Consider the following 21,778-nt stretch of genomic DNA (forward strand, 5'->3'; position numbering starts at 1 on the left):
AAAAAAAAAACCAAATATTTTTGTGCAAATATACGGTACATTATACAAGAAACTGGCCAGAAAAGGGCGTACAATTCTAAAGATTCGAGATTGCACTACACAATTTAATTTAGTTTAAAATGAGAAAGAAACGTGTATTTGAATACATAAAGCCAACTAACTTTTCTTTTAGCACAGGCAGTGTTAAGTATGTTAATCCCTCCACAGAGCCAAATTCTAAATCTACATGAAAACTAAATGGAATTTTCAAAATAATAAATTTTAGTTACCAATTTAAGGAGTTTATTCATTTTTATAATATCTATTCTAGAAGTTTTAAAAGACTAATAAAGTTTTCATTGAAGCTTGTACTATTCCTATCAGATTCTAAAGGCTTTAATTTTTCTTACTATTAAGAAGAGGAAAAAACCAATGATTTTATAGAAATAGTGCAGTTAATATGCAAAAAAACTAATTTTCATAAAGCAATTTATAAGATAAAGCTCATGCTAATGTGTTCCCTGCCATACTCAAAGCTCAATGGTGAGCTCAGGTAATATACACAGTTAAAAATCTGTATAACAAGATAAATTTCATACTATGAAAATACACATAATGATCAAACTAAAAGCCAAACACTGACATAAACAAAGAAAAAAAAGAAAAAAATCTACCTTTTTATGACTAACGAAGTGAGAATTTTGAAATTTTAACTCTTCTCTATGATTCTTATATTTCCTTGCTCAATTTGAAGAGTACAGAAAGTTTTCACTACTAAAACCAGGTGAAAACACATCTCAGAAAGACTGATGTTCTGAAAGCAACATTAAAATTATGTGTTTTGTGACATGTCCCTAACCACAGTCAGTCCAATCTTTTAAAAATTGCCCATTATTTTGCTCCGTTGTGTTGAACTGTTTTAAATTCACATTTTCTGTTGGACAAATTTTTCATACTTGTTTCTTGATACCACTTAAAGAGTATTTAAAAAGGATTAACAAGTTTTTACTCTTCATATTAGAAACACTGTGCTTAAATACATTTATAAATATTCTTGCTCTATTAATGCTATGTTGTATGCACTACATAATGCAAAAATCATTTTTAAAATCTGATATTTTCTTAGATTCCTTCTTACTTCTGAATAAACGTTTCAAATAGCTAGTTTCGAGTTATGTTCTACTTTCATACTCATAAATGTAACAAATTTGTAGGTATATATTTACAAAGGCCACTACATTTTCATTCAGAACATGTAAATTATATTAGCATATTTCTACTGTGTATTTATAAACCATTACTGGATTCTTTCACTAAGACTTTTACTACTACAAAAATAAAGTGCATAGTTGTTGCCTTTAACTAAGACAATGGGGATATGTTGTTGGGTTTGCCCTTACCAATGGCAGGGGAGTAGACTGAGAAGTGTGTATTTTCTATGATAATTTGGAATACCAACTTCTTTCACCAAAGTAGAGCTTTTCTTAGATGCATCAGTCAGAAAGGGCTCTGCTTCTTAATTTACTTTTGCATCTCAAGAAGCTGATCAGCTAGGATACGTATATATCACAAGTTTTAAATTCAGCAAACAAACTAAATATTACACAATAATCAAATACACAGTTAAATTAACTACTATTCAAATTCCAAGTATCCAATAAAATTGGTAATTTCCAAAATCACTACTCAAATACAACCAAAATGTGAATTTTGATTATCCAAATTTGATTAAAATCTGAGAAGAATGACTCGAGTTTTCTTTAAAAAATCAGAAATATCATGTTGTCTTGTGCATGAAACTTAGTAGATATAGGCTCTTAGGATCACTGATCCTAAGGTTGGGAACTGTAGCTATTCACTGTAGAACACGGCTAAGGAGACGGTTGCTGAAGATATTCTACTTCGGCAGCCCATGTGGAGGAACTGAAAAAAACACTTGCAAATGATGAAATAGAAACTTGAAGCCAGAAAATTAAGAAAATGGTGTAAGTGGGGGGAAAAAAGCAATTTTTATAAAAGTATTATTATTATCCTTAGACTGCTCAAAAAAAAAAATGTAACTACTGTGGCTCAGGTTTTAGGCCCCACTGCTTAATCAATTATTTATAACCCCCAATTCTTGGAAGATACAAATGGTGGGAGAAAGGTAATACTCCAGAAACAGTTCAACAGAGTCAAATGAGGATTTCATGAATGAAAAGAATTTTAAGCAGAAAAAAGGTATGTGAAGGGGAGGGAGGCCTGACACAGATATAAGGCAGCCATGTACAAACCCTCAAATGCAATATGAAATTCATCTAATCCAGAACCTTTCATTCCTTCTTTATGGCCCACAACCATTAAGAGCCACTTGAGACCAGAAGAGACAATGAGGATTTATAATCATAGAAATGCAGCTCCATATATATGTATTTGAAAGAAGCTCTTTGAATTGAACATCCTATTGAAGGGCACAGGCTCTATTTACTTCTCTTCTTTCAAAAGTTACTTATAATGAACTTGCTCCTTCCCTGCAGGAAAGATTCTTTGTTTCTCAGTATACAGGGAGCTCCAGGGCATGACTGCAGAAGGGACAAGTAACAGCTTTTATAATTAAATGTGCACCTCTAAGGGGCATTTCTCAACTCTGCTAGAGAATACCTGAGAAGCACAGATAGACTTCAGAGAATCTGCAGGAAATGAGAGCAAACCAGCCATGCAGACAGTGGAAAGACCAATTTTTTCTCCCCACGACACATTCAGAGAGATCTCCGCGGTCTCTGACCCACAGGGCAACGCATCGGGCTGACTGAACTATATTTTTTAACTGGATCTTTTGTAAAGGTTAGCTAGTTTCTGATTCTTCTTTCTATGCACCTGCAAAGCTTCAAAATCACCCTGAAAGCTCAAAACTTTCTCAGAGTTACAGTGAAATGTTGTGAAGCGGTGGTGCCTGAGGCAAAAAGCAAGCATCACTTATTGGGAATTTGTGAATTTTCAAAACCTAAACTGTTTCTTGACAATACTGAGTATACACAGCACGAAGAGAGCCATTAAGGATTTCATTTTCTCCCCCTCTGCCCCACCCCCCAAAAAAAGTCTGATATAAAATGCATAAAACCTTGTTTTTTTGGATGCTTTTCACATTATTCATGTTTAGCTTTATCTCATTCCCCCCCCTTTTCTTGTCAACTACACAAGTATTGCCAATTGTACATATTGTACTGTGGGTTTCAAAAAACATTACATTTCTGTATGGACTTTTCACCAAGGGCTCTACATTCTCAGTGATTTAAATCTCTGGTCTCTTTTGTATTAACCATATACTGTCACACACCACCTTAAAATTTAAGAGGCATTTAGTTACTTTAATGTAACAGATGTGTGTCCTTTTGGGTGTCTAAACCTCCCTTCTCCAAATGCAGCCTTGTAGTTTTGCATAATCACCAGGAACGATTAAGGGAAATTCAATCTGAGCAGATAACAAAGACAAACAAGTGACTGCCCAACACTGTCCGGTTTGTGCATGGCACACGCAAACATGCAGGAGCTACTCTCTGCCCTGGTGGCCTTATGAGTATAAATCACCAGATGGATAAAGATAACTTAGTTTCACTTCATATGATATAATACTAAATCTACGGAAAGGGCACCCCTCCATTTTTTTTTTCCCTTCAAAATATATGAATTCTCTTTTAAAAAAATTAAACCTTCCTACCCGTAACAGGGACTGGGATTCGTCCTTCGACTTGCTTTCTCCCGATGCAGGATACTGCTGGGGGAGGGCCCCAGACTTCTCTCCACCAGCTGGCATCCCCTGAAGGAATCCCTTGGTCTCGACAGCCAAGCCATAAATAGGTCGTGCCAGGTGGGCAGCTTCTACATTCGGGCTATCCCTAAGAGTCTTTGTCTGCTCTTGGGTGCCGGATACTGGAGTCAGAAGCCCCAGGCTCGCTTGAGCATAGGACGGACTGCCCCGCAGGATGTCTGCCCCTCTCCACGTCACCCCACGAAGATCATCGCTTGAACTCTCAGTCCAAACTTTCTCTTTAAGCCCGTCCTTATCTTCCAGCTTCTCCCTCTTCACTATGCTCTCGGAAACCGGCTCCCCCATTTTAGAGTCTGGATTTAGCAGACTGTAGACCTTGAGGTCAGTTTTGGGCTCCTCCTTGATGGTGGATATGGCATGACCATCCTCTTCGCCGTTGGCTGTAGTGATGTCCTGGTCCTGGCAGTGAGCAGTGTTGAAGTGCTCCAGTAGTGACTGAGTATCGGCTGCTGTAAAACTGCACTGACGGCATTTGTAGCAGCTGTGTGCTCTCCTGGAGAAAAAGAAAGCAGTAATTGGAAATCGAGCATTCTGAAAGGGGTTGTGTGTGTGTGTGTGTGTGTGTGTGTGTGTTTAAAATAGTCTCTAAGTACCTGAATTTTATCATGTAAAATAGTAGGTAGAATGAAATACAATATTCTCCACAACCAGAAATTGAATGTAATTAACAGGTATTTTCAATTCTATATAAAGAATATGGAGTTCCCTTTTGTTACATTAGCCGTAACAGGTATACACACGCACACACACACGCACTCCAGCGGATAAACATTAAAACTGGTTGGTTTGCTTTCTTATCGAATGACCTGCTCTGTTCATTTCACCTTGATTGGATAATTATCAATTCCACGTTGTTTAAGTAGATATATGTTTTTTTTTTCTACCTGACCTAATCAGTGGACTTAACACTTTCTGTTTACTTAAACTAAATTGACATTTTTTTTTCATTATACACACATTACATTTCTAATGTGGAAGTGCGTTATACAGCTTTTCCATGTATTAAAATAAGCTCTACCTAACTGATTACAATGTTCTTTTCTCTCATCCTATTTAAATCCATGTAGTCAATTAAATGTGGCTGACTAATCTACATAATCTAGTAAATATGATGTATTAAAAAGCCCAAGGCCTAGACTTCAATTAGAGATATGAATGAAGCAGATCTGGTCAAGACTAGGGCAGGGCAAAGGGTAAAGGTTGAAACTATGTCAAAACTTCAACTTCCATGTGAGACCAAGGGAAGAGATGTTCATTTGGTGCAGGATCTATATTTTCTAAACAGTATAACTTCTAAAGCCAGTTTGTTCAAACACCACAATTACATGGAACTTTGAATAGGAACTGAGATATGGTAGGTTTGTATAGGTTAGAGTGAAATAGCGACACATCCCAAAGTAATTTGGGCAGAAAATAAAAATACATATGCAGGGGCCCCGAGGAGCTGGGGGAAAATGTGGATGTGTCGGACTTCCTCACCTGGATTGTTGCTGATGTTCTCACAAACACTGAGGACTGACGTTTGATGTGCTGAGCCCTCTATCATGGAACTTACCCTTATGAAGCTCATTACTGCAAAGGAGAGGCTAAACCTGCTTATAATTGTGCCTAAGACACAGAGTACCTCTTTGTTGTTCCGATGTGGCCCTCTCTCTCTAGCTAAGCCAACTCGGCAGTGAACTCACTGCCTCCCCCTACATGGGACCTGACTCCCAGGGGTGTAAATCTCCCTGGCAATGCAGGATATGACTCCTGGGGATGAATCTGGACCCAGCTTCGTGGGACTGAGAATATCTTCTTGACCAAAAGGGGGATGCAAAATGAAACAGAATAAAGTTTCAGTGGCTGAGAGATTTCAAATGGAGTTGAGAGGTCACTCTGGTGGACATTCTTATGCACTATATAGATAACACTTTTAAGGTTTTAATGTATTGGAATAGCTAGAAGTAAATATCTGAAACTATCAAACTCCAACCCAATAGCCTGGACTCATGAAGACGATTGTAGAACAATGTAACTTATAAGGGGTGACAGTGTGATTGTGAAAACCTTGTGGATCACACTCATTTGATCCAGTATATGGTTGTATGAGTAGAAAAATGGGGACAAAAACTAAATGAAAAATAGGGTGGGATGGGGGGATGATTTGGGTGTTCTTTTTTACTTTTTTTTTTTATTCTTATTCTGATTCTCTCTGGTGTAAGGAAAATGTTCAAAAATAGATTGGGGTGATGAGTGCATAACTATATGATGGTACTGTGAACAGCTGATTGTACACCATGGATGATTGTATGGTATGTGAATATATCTCAATAAAACTGAATTTATCTTAAAAAAAAAAGGCGGGGGTGGGGGTGGGGGAAGGAAGCCCAACGATTTTCTAGACATAGTCTATGTATCTGTAAAAACATACACATATTTAAAAAATTGAGTGTCTGTTGGGTATCAAGCAACATAACAGATGCTTTTCATACATATTCATTTAAATAGTATGTATGTGAGATAGTGCATGTGTCTTCTTTGTAAAGGGCTTAAAGAGAGATCAGTAACTGCTGTATTAGGACATGTGTTTGATTAACAAAGAACAGAGGCACTGTATCATAAACGACAAACCCAAAAGGTACACAAATGATTGGAATAAGGAATAAAGAATACTTTCTTTAAATATAAAAACCTGGTATAGTTCGCTAAATAAATACCATGGGAAACACTTGCTACTGCATTGAAATAATGTGCTGTGAGTTACTAACTTAAAACAAAAAAAAAATACATTTTATGAGTTAAAGATATATTTTAAGCTACTGCAAGATATATATTGATATATGCAATTTTAGATAATGAGCAAAATACTACTTTGCCAGGCACTGACTATGCATTGGTGAATAAAAGGCACATGATCCCTGCCCACCTAGTGCTTATTCTAGTTGAAAGTGACAGGTTTTCCACTAGACTCCAAATGAATACATAAGTACAAAGAGTGATATGTGCTGAGAATGAAATATATAGGATGGTAATTGGGAGGGCTGAGGCAAGAAGGACTTTCTGCAGGGTAGATTCTCCTCTCTCTCTCTCTCTCTCTCTCTCTCTCTCTCTCTCTCTCTCTCTCTCTCTCTGATCTATCTATATCATTTATCTATCAGCTATCAATTGATCAATCGCTCTATCTGCAGACCTAAAGGGAAGGGAAAGAGAAACACATTCTAGCAGAGATTATAGCATGGATGCCCACTGTAATCCTGAGATACTGAAAAGGGCCATTATAACTTGAGAACAATGAATAAGTGGAAGTGTGTAATCAACGAAGCTGGAAGGGTCATTTAGAGCTTTGTAGGGTAGGTAAGGAAGATGGTTGCCTTTAAGGTTAAGGCAAGATGGTTAAACACATGTTTTAATCACTTTGGGACTGTAATAGCTTCTGTATTAAATAACTTCATTCCCTTATGAGACATTTCTGAAAGTCATAATCCAAAAGCATTTTCCTATTTTATGGAACAAAAATTCAAAGGTAAGACATGTAACAAAATCATCAACCAGTATTTGTTGAGATTATCAGAGTACTTAATGTTGTACACAATTAGCTTCTTTTCATTAAAAGCTTATATTAGTTTCTTATCATTAAGAGTTTATATTTTATTGAATAAATATGGCTATTTAATTTTCACTTTTTAGAGATCATTTCAATCCTCTCTCCTATTTTGCCTTCACTGGGTTGAGTAATCAAGGTAAAACAAAAGGAAATACTAAAAACGATAAATAATTTGATCATGATGACAATAAAAATACAATATTGAAATTAATTATATCTCCAATTGTAGCAGTCTAACCCTTATGGAGAAGATGTCCGTAAGACTAAGAGTAAGAAGCTCGCTGACAATGTCAAGGCCAGAAAATCCAAAGAATTACATTCACAGAGGACAATAGCCAAGACCTAAAATCCAGGACCTAGTAGCTTTGAGAACTTCAACCAGGGAACCTTCTTATCAAAACCACATTCTAGCCTGATACAATGGGAGATGAGTTCCTAAACACAAAAGTTACAAAAAAATTTTTTGTTTACAAAGCCCAATCATACAGACAAAAATGATTTATCAGGATGGTTAAAGTTCAAAACATACCCAGGAAATATCCCACTAACGATACCCTACATAATCTATTGAGTCATGAGCATTAAAAATAAACTTCAGGAAGCACATTCACAAGCTCTGACCAATCTTCAACCTGAGACATCTGATGAACTCTGGGACCAGAGCAGGAGCAACTGTGTGGTTTCCCTGACACGTGAGCTCTCTACTAGACCTGTGATGGGAACTCTGACTACAAATTAAGACTACAAATTGCCACCATTACTTCTATCAAGACTGGTGTCTCTAATGCAAAAATTCCAAAGAATTGCACTGATGTTATTTCAAGAAATAAAGGTTGTAAATACTAGGGCAAAAAGGAGGCAGTGTCAAGATACTAGAGAAGAAACACATGATTCTAGAGCAGCACACAGCAAATTATTTTAAAATGGCAGACTCAGTTCTTACTAGAGAAGCAATCTGGCACACTAACTAGTGTAGACTCTAGAACCAGGATGCCTGGGTTTCAATTTTAGACCTGTATTTAACTAGATATATGTCTTTGGACAATTTACTGAAACTTTGCCTCAGTTTCCTCATCTGCAAAGTGAAAATAATAATGCTTTTTCATAGGGGTCTTGTAAATATTAAGCATCACTTTAAGTAAGTAAGTAGGTAAGTAAGGGTAAACCAGTATAAATCCTAAAAGAAAATACAGGCCCTCTGTTCTGTGAAAATCTCCATTCTGCACTCTTTGTGCAAAGATTTTAAACCTACAAACTGATACTTTGGTATCATTTTCCATTAGCCTATGTACTTTAACAATAGCAGATATCATTCTCAAAACCAAGTTATTTCTCAGAAAATCCTTTGTTTTAGGTCATTGTCAGGTAGAATATATTTTCAACATTGGAAACGCATCTTAGGTTTTGTTAAGATTATGTAGCTTTCATATCTACTTATTCTGCAACCTTAAAAATGTACCGGAGCCACCTCTATGCCTTCGCCAAACAGAGATCAACACATTCAACTTTTACACATTATCCAACTCATACTTCCATGTGCAAGGCCCTGGGCCCCTGTCCAGATAATGAATTCATCACCAAGCATCACTTCCTGAGACAAAGAATCTTGGTCATCTAGGTTTTATGATTTGAAATTGTACCAATTGACAACTCTCTGACTCCTAACAGGTTTCAGCATGAGCTGTTCTGATCTGTCCCACAGAAGAGCTCTAGATTCAACAGACCTAGCAAAATCTTCCATGGTATAGATGCTGGGAACTGCCAGAATGCAGAGAACAGTGGAGAAGGGCATAAAGCAAAATGGAGGCAGAAATTCCAGAGGTAAGTTTTCAGTGAAAAGCAGGTTTTACTGCGAAAAGGAAAACACATTTTAATAGGAAGGATATTACAATATGGTTATAATAACAAGCTCAATTGACACACCTTTTCTTTTGAAAACTTCAAAACACTCACATATATGATTTCCCATCCCACTGAAGCATAGCCCCATTTTAGACTGTGAAATGGAGACATAGTGACTTGTCCACATTAGTCAATATCAAGTTGAGAATACAGGGCTTCTAACTCCCAGATGAATGTTCTATCTTTTTATTCTCTGCTGCCTAACTTTTTAATTTTACCTGAAAATAAATGAGATTACTGACAATATGGAAAATGAAACATGGAGCATGGGGAAATTTTTCTGATGGAAAAGAGACTGACTATAGCAATGGTTTGCAAATCAGGCTATGTGTAACACTGCAACTTAAAGAGCTTCTTAGCAATACAAATTCAAAGGTCTCCTTATTGACTAACTCAATCAGAATCCACTGGGCATAACCCCAAAATCTGAATTTTTAATAAACTCCTTAGATGACACCAATGCAGTGGCCAGTATTTATGAACCACATTGCTATATACACTGTGGTTTTAACCAACTTGAATAAATTCTGAAAACATCCCCATCTCCCAAGACTCTATTAAAAAAATCAGTGATGACCTTACTATCTTTGTTCTTCAGAATCTTAAGTGTATAGATCTGACTACTATTAATGAAAAAAGAGTCAAGCTTGACAATAAACCAACAAAGTACTGAATTGTTCCATCTTCCAGGTCATTCAACACTGCTAGGTGAAGCAGAAAAGGTAGTTTGCTACATGGTACCCTAGAGAACTGAATGACTCCCTTCTCCCTATAAAATCAATCCTAAATAAATGATAGAAAACAGATGAAAAAAGACCATGTTACTGCATTTTCAACAGCTTGAAGCAAGTTGTCGAAACTATTCAATAACCTAAACTAACAACTAGATCAGTGTTTCTCAAACTTAAGCATTGCATAGGAGTCATTTGGGGATTTTGTTAAAATTTGTAAGACTGTGCACTTCTAGCAAGCTCCCAAGTGATGCTGATACTTTTGGTCCAAAGACTACACCTCAAGCAGCAAAGATCATACAGCCATGATGAGATATAGCATCTAGATGAGTATGAGTTAGCTTGAAATAAGCCCTTAGTATACACTCTCCACTTTATACAACATTCCCAAGTGAATGCTTACGAGGAGCAGCAGGGTTTCCCATCTTAAAGCACAAACATTATACCAGCCACTCTCAGAGTCAAAATTAACAGGTTTATCAGTTAAAACTACTTATGTTAAGCATAATCCCAAACTAAAAGTTCATCTGTTCTACTCCATTGTTTAGGGAGTGGCTCTCCAATACCTTTTAGTGCTAAGCCATTACACACATATTATCTTACAATAATTCCATAAAGTAAATATTGCCATCTTCATTTCATTGTTGAAGCTGAGGCTGAGACAGGTTAATTTACTTAAAATAATACGGAGGGCATGATAATATTTTTAATCTTGTCCATGGTTACTCTTTCATTTTTCATACTGCTGTTTAGTAATTGATGCAATGATACTAAGTTGTTGGGAAATCAGCCCCTGAGAGATAAGCTTTATCTCAGAAATGTGTCATTCTCTGAATAATTGAGAAGACTGAAAATAATGCCATGCCCTCACAGGGCAAATATAAGTGACTTCAAACTGGATATAAGAAATATTACTCAAGAAAAAAAATTAGCCATTGAGAAACTACCTTAGTTTGCACTCCCCTCTAACCTAAAAGTCCATTTTTATTCTACCTGCATTAATATGAAAACATCAAAGAGATTAGGGAAGTTCTTCATTTCACAAGACTCACCTTAATCATTCTCTCATCCATAAAGACTTCCCAGATGATTCAATCCAAGAGCGAAGCTAGCATCTTCTGAACTACTATAAAAGTATATGGTCCTCTTAGGATATTTCACACACTGTCATACTGTCTTTTGTTAAAATCTTGAACATGTCTTACTTAACAGCTATATTGTAATTGCCTTAAGATCAAGACCAAAGCTCACACATTTCTGGCTCCCCCCCACACACACACACCCAGACCATCCAAAAGTCAGTAAAGATCTGCTTATTAATCAAAAGGAATGATCACAGCCCTGGGGGGTGTTCAGGACCCTGTATTTAATATGCAGTCATAATGCAATAGAGAAATATTAAGAGAGACTCAGATATTTTGCAGATGGAATATTTTTGAGTGTTCCTGTGAATAAATTCTTCATTACTTAAAAATTCCTAGAATTTCTAGCTACTTTAATCCAAACTAATTTAAAAGACACTGCAAATACATGTAGTGTCCTTACCTCCTGGATACCAAACACTCTCCTCCTGCTATCTCAGGTGCAAAAGATATCACTTTGTTAAGTATCTCTAGCATAGAGTTGCCAGATAAAATACAAGACACCCGATTAAATGTGAATTTCAAATAAAAAACAAATAATTTTCTTAGTGTAAGAATACCCCACTCAGTATTTGGTACATATATATATATATAAATCTAAGTATGCCCATACAATATTTGGGAGTTTGACTACATGAATTGAAGAGACTTTGATGAAGGGCCACATCGTCCTTTGTTCCCAGGCAAAATTACATCAGGATTCCAAAAAAGAACAAATAGTAGTTAACTGAAGTGACTTAAAAGTTTTGTGAGAAAATGTTTTATTCCTACTTTATAGAAATTTCATGTCCAAAAAAAGCATTTATTTCAGATCCATCCATATTTAAATATACAGTCGCTTTTTATCCTATCAGTATTTCAGTCATTAGTAGAGATTATTATAAAGTATTTTCATAATTTATAAAGGGCTGAAGGATGCTTCTAGAAAAAATCAGCTAAATGATGCTACTCATTAACTCTACCCTGATAATATTTTTATTTATATTTTCATACAGATCATAATACATGTTAAGCATAGTTGTTAGTTAAGCTTTTTCACCTTCCAATCTATGAAAGCTAAAACCTTTATAGATTTATACCACCACTTGTAAAGCTCGCCTTTTCTATGTAACAGTATTTCTCCCTCAATAGTTTTAACCAGAGTTTTTCTTCTTTGATGACCAAAGAAGCACCACAGTATATGAATAACTCAAACACTAACCAATTAGACTTCAAAATGTATTTTTTGGTAATTAGAAATTCAAATATCTATAGATAAATTATCACAGAAGAAGGGGAAAGGAAGATGATTATATTTAAATAGTTTTCAGTAGATCTGACATCAAATAAAGTTAGCCATTTTTCTAATATCTGTTTTGTTAGTACAAGGTCTATCATGTGCAGCACTTGATACGGCTAAGGCTGTAGAATGATGAAATGAAAGCAGGCAAAGAGAATATTTGAAGGACAAAGACAAATATGAAATTATTAATGGGTAAAAAAATCCGTCTTTTAAAAGTTGAAAACGTATCTTTTACCTAATGTAAAAAAATAAGATTTGTCAAAATATATATAATATATAGCATTAGATGTGTGTGTAGCCTTAGTCTACACAATATAATCTAAGATAAACTGAAATAAAATTCTCTTCAGTCCACTCTCGCTACATCTTTAAGCTGAAATAATCTGATGAGCATTTACTCTTTTCTGGCAACTGGGCTTTTTTTTGGGGGGGCAGGGTTGGAAGGTGTTTCATCTTCAAGTGGTAGAAGGAAATACAACTAAAGTCATATCTGAAAAATTCCAACTTATGATTAACTTTCAAAAAGAAGAGGTCCTCTTCCAAATGCTCCAACTAGAAAAGTCTCAAAAAATATGAGAAATGGGAAAGATAAGCAAGAAATGGGAAAAAATGTATATAAACTTCATGAAATCATTGCTTAAACTATCTTATTCCAGAACTGGGTAACTTTTTATACAGTCTTCAGGTTCATTAAATATGAAATTTCTAATAAATAATGTATATTAAAAAGAGAATAATCATGGATTATTTTCTTGATGGACTTTAATATCCAGAGAAACTTCATCTGACGATGGGAATTCTCAACTTGAACGATCATGCCCATTTCAAAGTATTACAGGCAACTGATTTATTATGAATTGTTTAAGAAAACATGACATATAACATACACAAATCTAAATGTAACCATCACTGCCTTCACCCTTTTAGAAACTCTGTACTAATGCACTGTGCACTTGGCTTTTTTCAGATGTGTTGATAATTAAGTGCTTATCATAAAAATCTATTCTTTGGAATTAACAGAACACACAGTCCATGATCTTTCACAGAGCTGTTACAAGATCAAGATTCAGCAGAATCTACATTAATTTGGCTATGTACGCTATCCAATGTTACTGTGTTCAGCCTGAGTTTATATAGTTTATGTCTAAAAGGTACCAACACTGTTCAAAAATTTTTTTAATATATTCTCAAGTCTACAAGACAAGTGCTTAGCTTCACATCCACCACCAAGAACTAAGTGCATTATCCACATTCTAGTTCACAATGAAATTGTTAATATTTGCAGGTGAAAGTGATTCTATTATTGCTTTTATAAGTAGTTCTTTAACAATAAGTGAGATTGAGCACTTATTCATATATTTACTTGACATGTGTATTTTATCTGTGAATTGTTGCCTAACTTTTTATTTTAAAATCTTACCATGTAATGTTAATATTTATATGCACGCATATGTGTGCATGCCCCTGTGTGTGCTGTGTAATTCATTCCTTATGTTTGCATTTGTATCCTATTAATAGCTTATCATTGAATTTTCCTTGTTAAATACAGTTTAATAAGATTTTTTAAGTGGAAATTTCAACCCACCTATGTTCATTTAGTTTTGAAATCTGGACTTTATTTTCTACCATATTACTTTTGGCATTCTATTTGCCCACCTTTTCCCATGCTGCATTTTGAATAATCATCTGTTGCCCTTTTTAAAAAAAACCTGGTTGGAAATGATGGGTGTCTTTTACTTTGTTATTACATTTTTTTCTCCTGTTCAGTTTTGGAAGTTAGATACACTTTTCCTATTCTGGAATTGGTTATCCTTAAATTTTCCAATATATAACCAAGTCCCAACTCACTCTCCACACAATTGAAGGACGTTAGAACAGCTGAATTCTGATTATCTTGCCTTCAAATTTTATATAACAGAGCTGGTCAATATCTTAGTTCTTTCCCTTTTTTAACTACATAACTTAGGCAGGATATATTTGTTTAGATTTACCCCTGGGTGTCCCTGGTGCTTGCTTATCTGAAAATGTCTTTTCTTTGCTTCTGTTCTTGGAACTGGTACACAACATTAGGTGGAGAGATTGTTGTTTTTTTTCCTCAAAATTTTGAAAAGTATTCCTGCTTCTTCTGTTTTCCATTGATCTGATAAAATGTCTGCTGTCGACCTAACTGTCTTCTCTGGGTAGCTGATGTTTTGGTTCTCCCTAGCTGCTCTTAAGGGTTTATTATCTTGGCATTCTTTACTCCTACTACAATGTGTCTGTGACTGAATCTAATACATTTATCCTGCTTAGTGTACTTTATGCTTTTGTTGAATATGTATTATACTCCTCTCTTTTATCAGTTCTAGAAGATCTTCAACCATTATCTCTTCATATATTGAGTTCCTATCCTCCATTCTATTGTTTGTCTCTGATACTCTGATTAGATATATTTTGAATAGCTATATATTCATGGTCTACCTTTGATATTTTCCATCTCCTTGCTCTCTCCTGTACATTCTGGGTAATGTCGTCATGACCAAGTTCTGATTGACTCATTCTCTCTCTGGCATTTTCTAATCTGTTATTTAACCTATCCAACATGTTTTAAGTTGTGACAATTACGTTTTTCAATTTTAAAAAACGGTGTTTCTTTTTTGGATCTTCTTGGTCATTTACAGTTCCATATTCTTTCTCAAGTCCGTAATTCTAATTCTTATTTCTTTAAAAATATAATTAGCATTTTCAAACTGAAAACTCTTATCCTAAATTCATCTAAATCTCCTAACTTTCTATCTAAATCAATCAATCAATTTATCTATCTATCTATCTATCTACCTACCTACCTACCTATCTATCTATCATCATGGTGAGCTCATATAAGTTTTATCTTAATTCACGGGCATCTTGGAGGCCAAAATTGGAGTAATTTCCTATAGAGAAAATGTGCATTTACCCCTAATAGGAGCCAGAGTAAGGTACCGCTATGGAATCACTTTAGCCACCTTCAAGTTCCCACCTTAAGGTGGAACTCACAGATTCAGCACCCTCTCTCTGCCACTGATGTCAGACTTAGTCTCCTGCTCAACTGCAGTTTAATGTGGGCATTTGCCCTCAGTGCAATCTCATGTTCTGCTTGTTTGCTGTTCACTTCTCCCCAGTCTGGGTTTAGCTCACTGTTGCTGAGGAGAAGAGGAAGAAAAGCTTCAGAAAATGCCCTTAATTAGTGAATGTCTGGCAATGCATTACAATGTATGTTTTATCTTCTACATTTATTTTGTAAGGAAATAATCCTGCAACTTAGGCCAGAAACATAAGTTATGCATTGAAATTTTTGATAGGGAAAATGGTATTCAACTAGAAAATGGGGCATGGTCTACTTAAATAATAAATAATAAAATAAATGGAGTTAGAAACCAATTCATGTAGGTAATATAATAATTCAGACCTGATGTGAACTAGAGGTATCACAGGTAAGGATGACACTTTAAGAAAAGAGAATTGAGCAGGTCCTAATTACTAACTGAATAATGTCTGCAATACAATTAACCTTAAACCTAGTTCTTAGGAAAAATGTATATGGAAAGGCATCCAGACTGAAGTTTTGCACTCAGAGCCCTAAATCAATTCTATCATTTCTCAGCTTTAGTTATTTGATAGCTATGTGATTCCCCATATTACACAGTTCTCAGTTAATGCTAATGTTTTATTAGACTGTAAACCTTGCATTTAAAGTACTCAAAAGCTTAGACTAGTCCACAATAATAATACAGAATTGTGATGGAAATTTCCAACTTGAACAACATGAATAAACATGAACTTAACTAGAAAGATACCATAGTGATATGGTGGTTCTTGTCCTCTTATTCTAACTTCAAAATCTGGCACTTTGGGGAAATGCTGTGATATGAGATCAAATTTTAAACATCCGTGTGAATATTTCTTTTCACATCCCTGGGATCTCCACTGTGTTCAACTTTCAGTAGAGTTTCTCTATAGCACTTCCGCCCCACCCCAAGCTGCCAATCCTAAGACTGTAGGCCTCTAAATTTCAAATATTTCTATAAGAACTCATAAATAGATCAGAGGTAAACTATTTAGTACCTTAAAAGCTCTAGAGACACCCAAATTTCCTCCAGTTTTAGGAATGAGTGCAAGTGTATTTTCATGCCCTAGGGACAATGATCTTTTTTATTTTTTCTTTTAACTGATAAAATACTAAGAGGTTGACTCTTAAATTCAGAGTGCACAGAGAACTGTCATTTAGTGGGGAAGCTTAGGTTCGCCTAAAGGCTTCCTTGTGTAATGAATCACCATACAAATACCTAAACAGAAAACTTCCAAGGACATTTTATAATCAAAAGTCAAAATGTAACTATTCTTGGAGATCTAAGGTTTTTCATAACTACGGTGCAGTAAAAAACTCAACAGGGATTTCATTTACTTAAAATTATTCACTGAGCATCTATTAGCCAATTTGCCTTGGCTAATAGGAGATACAGTGGCACACAGCACAAGCACAGTCTTTTCCCTCTGAGGCTCATTTTCATTATTTATATTACCTAAACCCTGAAATTATCTTGTAAGAGTTTTACTTACAATTTTATTTCCTGGAGGATATTTTGCTTACTGAAAGTGTGTTGAAACCTGTTTTTCTAGATAGGTTTTCAAGCAATGGCCTTGGCTTCTTCAGGAAAAGCTGCTTGTCCAAGTGATCTGGTACATAAATGTATTTGAATGTGTGTGTGTGTGTGTGTGTGTGTGTGTGCGCGTGTGTGTGTGTTGGCTGATTTCCTCATGGTAAAAGTTAAGTTGCCCCCTTCAAAAAAAGTATTACCTAATTTATATATCACCTAACAAATGTACTACATCCACAACATATATACATAATCACACATCCACACTAGTAGAGCTCAGAAAGAGCCTAATGTCTGCTATCCCCAGAAATAAATTAACATGCAGCCGACATCAGAGGAGCCAGAAACACTCACTGCAAGTGTGAACGCATATTTGATTGCAGGACTGTGTCTTGCCTTAGTGCTGACCTCATAAATTAAACAGTGCAAATCTCAAATAAGTGTTTTCTGAACATTTTGATTCACTGTGAACATTAGGATGCCCTTCAAATTAACATCTACCATTATTAAGCTATTGTTGGACATGAACTGCTTCATTACTGTTGACTGACAACACAGTCATACCCTCACACTAACACACAGCTTGTAAAGAGAATGGGGGGAAACGTTTAAAATTCGGGGATGGGAAAACTGAAATCACTAGATTTTTAAACAAGGATATTGAATTGAATCGAATTATGGAGAAAAAAACTTCAAAAGTAATAAAACACTTTACTTTGATTCTAAGAGGACTAGTAACATGAAAGTGCTCAATAAGCACTAAGCAATATCTGAACAAGCTGTTGAACTAATTCCTATTTATAACTCCAGCCTCAGTTAAAATGCTCCTTCCCCAGGGAGGCATATCCTAATCTGCCAGATTAGGCTGGGGTGGCATCATATGGAACCGCAGCACCCTGTATTTCCCCTTTTATGACACTTATCCCTCCTTTAAGTGTGTGTCTTCCCTACGAAACCCTCAGTTCCATGGGGGCTCTGACTACATTGGTCTTCTTTCCCCATATCTTCAATGCCTGGCACAATGTGTAGTTTGGAATTAAACAATTAATTAAGAAATGAAGACAAAAATAAAATAAAGATATATATCTTAAACTCATATCTCAAAATACGAAGGATTAACTGGGAAAATAAACATTTCTAAAGATATTAGGTTGAAAATATAAGGAAAAACACTGACCCACCTTACCTCTAGTTATGAATCTGAAATAGTTTAAGCTGCTTTACCTGGTCAGAGGAGTGGCTGTATAGAAATTCAAAATCACACATACTGTAGAATACTCACCTTCAGATTACCCTTTGGACGTCAAATAATGGGTGCAATGTTTCAAACTGTCCAATTTCAATTTAAAATAAAAATGAACAACATGTTCTCAAGCTGACTGTTTTCCAGTTGGAATAGAGACTAGAACATATTATAGTGGCATCTTTAATTTGGAAGCTGCTGCATCAAAAACTACAGGACATGGAGGCATACTTACCATGGACAAATAAATGGATTGAGATTAATGGGTAAACTCATCAGCATTATCAACATTACTGAGAATTTCAAAATCCACTCAGTAAATGGTATAAAACAGGAATGAAACCTAAGAGTAAACAGCCTGAAACAAGGGACCAAATTAAAATCCCTGGTTGTAAACATCTAAAAATACGTGATATGTCAATTTTATGAATGATCTTTGCTGTTAGCTTGCCTTCCCATTCCCCCAAGTCACCAGAATCACTACCAACAATTCTTGGATCATCCTTCAGGGTTCTTTCTACTCCCATCTCATTTTCCGGATATTTACCCCCGCATGGCTCACCTGTAGTGTCGGGAAATTTCTTCTTCCACCTGGGTAATAAAATCACATTTGGTGCATGAGTGTTCTTTGCTCTCCTTGACAGCCTGCTGCCCATCTGATCCTTGCAGATGATTGGCTTCTTGTTTGACATCCGATGCTTGGGATTCATGCACACTCTCATAATGAAAGAGGAGCACATCCACATCGGGGGTGGAGAATGAACACTGGTGGCACTGGTGTTTGACTCTCGAGCTTCCAGCCGCTCCAGGAGACAAGTGCAAAAGCAAGAGTGCACAGTGGGAACAATTACTTTTTCTACAAGCAAACGGATAAGTAATTTCTCCAAGGTGCTTTTCTGGGCTGCAAAGGCCTCTGGGACAGAATGGACAGTGTTTAATGGTACACTTGTGAATGTTATGGAGCTGTTGATAATGACGGAGAAGTGGACCCACTATAATTACATCGGGGCCATGGCTTTTGGAATATCTAAAGTCGCAGAACTGACAATTGTAGCTTGTTACCATATTGTCCTCTGCTGCCTTACTGGAGAAGTCCTTCTTTTTAGCCCCACTAGAGCCCTTCTCTGCCTTGGTCATTGACTCTCCTTCTGCACTTTTGGCTAGATCATTCTGATTAATGACAGAGCCCCTAGAAAGCTTATCATTCAATTCTGGATTAAGGCCTCCTGACTGCACTCCTCCATGCTGCTTCCCATAATGTTCTAGCAGTTTAAGTGAGCTAGATGACTCACAACTGAAACTACAAAATTTACACCAGTAGTAACTGGTGGCATCGGTACCATTTTGTCTTGAGGAATCAAGGGGTTTGATGGGCACTGAGTAGCCAACGGGAGTGTCATCTCCCGCCTTGACTGTGATCTTGTCCTGCCACTTTCCCAAGTCTCCAGAATCACTGGATCGAAGAGTGGGGATGGATTTGTTAGAGTTTTTCTCTGAAGGTTTCATACCCTCAGAAGAGGGGAGAGAAGCTTTTATTTTGTTCGGGTGAGTCTGAAGAAAGTGTTGCTCTAGGTCAGTTGAAGAGTTGCCCATATAAGTGAAATTGCAGAATTTACAGCGGAAGTACTTGGTGTTTCCTTGGCAATCTGGTGTTTTCCGTCCGATGCCAATGAACGTTCCACCTGAAGTGACCTGGTGTAGAAGAGATGGACGTTACTTTAAACATGCCATTGAATCAATCAACTCTCTGTGGGGCTTGGGGGGATTCTGCCAAGCATTTCACATCAAAAAAATATAACAGTACTCCTGCTTATTATAAAAGCACTTGAATAATCATAGCAGAATAAATTCACTCTTCACTTCTCAATAACTACTCTTCGAGAAACTCATTATGCTAAACATTTTAGGCCAATATAACAGATGAAAATAAGTAGTGAAAGCACTATAACTAATTTAAGAGATTAAATAATAAATACTTCTAAAAAATTTAAGAAAATAATTTTCAGCTGTGTAGGGCTTACTATCACCTCCTTCAAATCACATTCCTGTGGAAATATCCAAATCACAAGGGATTTCTTTTTACAAAGCTTAAGGGTTGGTGTCAAAACCAGAGGCAGCTGCTCAGAGATTACTCAATGCAGACATTCTCCAAGGAAATCTTTCATTCACTTCCTATAGCATTGAGGCTATAGGCAGAGATGAGGTTTGTCTTCTGGGTAAAAGTAAGGTGTGAAAATGACCACTCTAAATGGCTTATAATTGAAGCCCTAACGATCACAGTTAAACTAAAAATAAAATGAATGTGATGGGCAGGGAATCCTGGTGATGGAGGACCAATGAGAAGAATTTAAAACGTTTCCCAAACCAGGACAAATAAAAAGACACAAACCTTTCCTGGTCTTTATTCGATCAATGCTCAATCTCATAGCAAAAGCCCACGAGTGGATCATGGAGATGTTCAAAGGCCAAAATAAAATCACTTACACCAGGAAAATCACCTCAGCTCTGCTTTCTTTCCCAAGCTATGAAAGTACAGAATTTGAGGCAAGGAAGGCCTTTAAAGGGCATTTCATATCGTGCTTCTTGTCTCCATGTGCACCTCAAACTCAATGGGGAGCTCAACCTAGTGCCTCTATTGAGCAGCCGAAATTCATGGTTTATACAGTTTTTTACAGAAATGCTCCAAAGAGGGAGCAATTTCCTCTCCCAACAATCAGAGAATTTTTGAATTTTTCTCACAACCAGATGTAATACATTAAGCAAGTGGCATAATCATCTTCTGCCTCTTCAACAGCTGCTCAAAAATGACACGTGTGATCACTGCTCATTTCCAACTCACTCCATAAGAAAAGGCTCAGGCATCTCAAAACCATTTAAAAGGCTCTGCTTAAAATGCAAACAATATTCCTTTAGTGCCTTGAGAGATAAGTTTGCATTGCTATCGTACCCGACTGAGACTGAAGTCTTCACTCTGCCACTTAAAGAGAGGTGTGACCTTGGCCATGTTACTTAACCTCTCTGGCCAACAGCTTCCTCAGCTGGGGCAACCTCTAAATTTATCTCCAGTATTACAGTTCTAGGAAATGTGCATTAACACAAACAAGTCAACACTGACTGTAGATTAAGATAATAATTTATGAGGGTCTTCCACAGCCTTTAATTGAAGGACAATAATGTTTCACTTTAGACAGTGTCTACATCATCAGGCCAAGCACAAAGATTTCACTCTGTCATAAACAGAGCATCATCTAACCAGAAAGTAAGGCATGGGGCACCCTCCTTGGCAACCACCCTGGCAAATAAATAAATCGGGCGAGAGATGTCAAAGCCAGACAACTCGAGGATCCAGTTTGTTCACCATTCTAACCTATCATTTAAGTGACTAAAGCAACTAAAATTTGCATTGAAATGTAATGCATAGTATTACAAAATTTCTATATATATTTCCCAATTTACTAGAGATGAGAAGAAACCTTATTTTCAAAAAAC

General features: G+C 36.3%; 1 protein-coding gene across 4 annotated transcripts in view; it reads right to left on the reverse strand.

The window, feature by feature from the left end:
* Positions 1-21,778, reverse strand: part of TRPS1 (transcriptional repressor GATA binding 1) — a 242,470-nt gene that overhangs the window by 163,133 nt on the left and 57,559 nt on the right. For all 4 annotated transcript variants that reach the window (XM_037803323.1, XM_037803320.1, XM_037803321.1 and 1 more), the window contains 2 exons: positions 18,852-19,981; positions 3,677-4,280 (listed from right to left, as the gene is read on the reverse strand). In XM_037803323.1, the coding sequence (XP_037659251.1) occupies positions 3,677-4,280; positions 18,852-19,981 (1,734 nt within the window). The remainder of the gene's footprint in view (positions 1-3,676; positions 4,281-18,851; positions 19,982-21,778) is intronic.

This window comes from Choloepus didactylus, chromosome 14 (assembly GCF_015220235.1).
Source record: "Choloepus didactylus isolate mChoDid1 chromosome 14, mChoDid1.pri, whole genome shotgun sequence".
Lineage (NCBI taxonomy): Eukaryota > Metazoa > Chordata > Mammalia > Pilosa > Megalonychidae > Choloepus > Choloepus didactylus.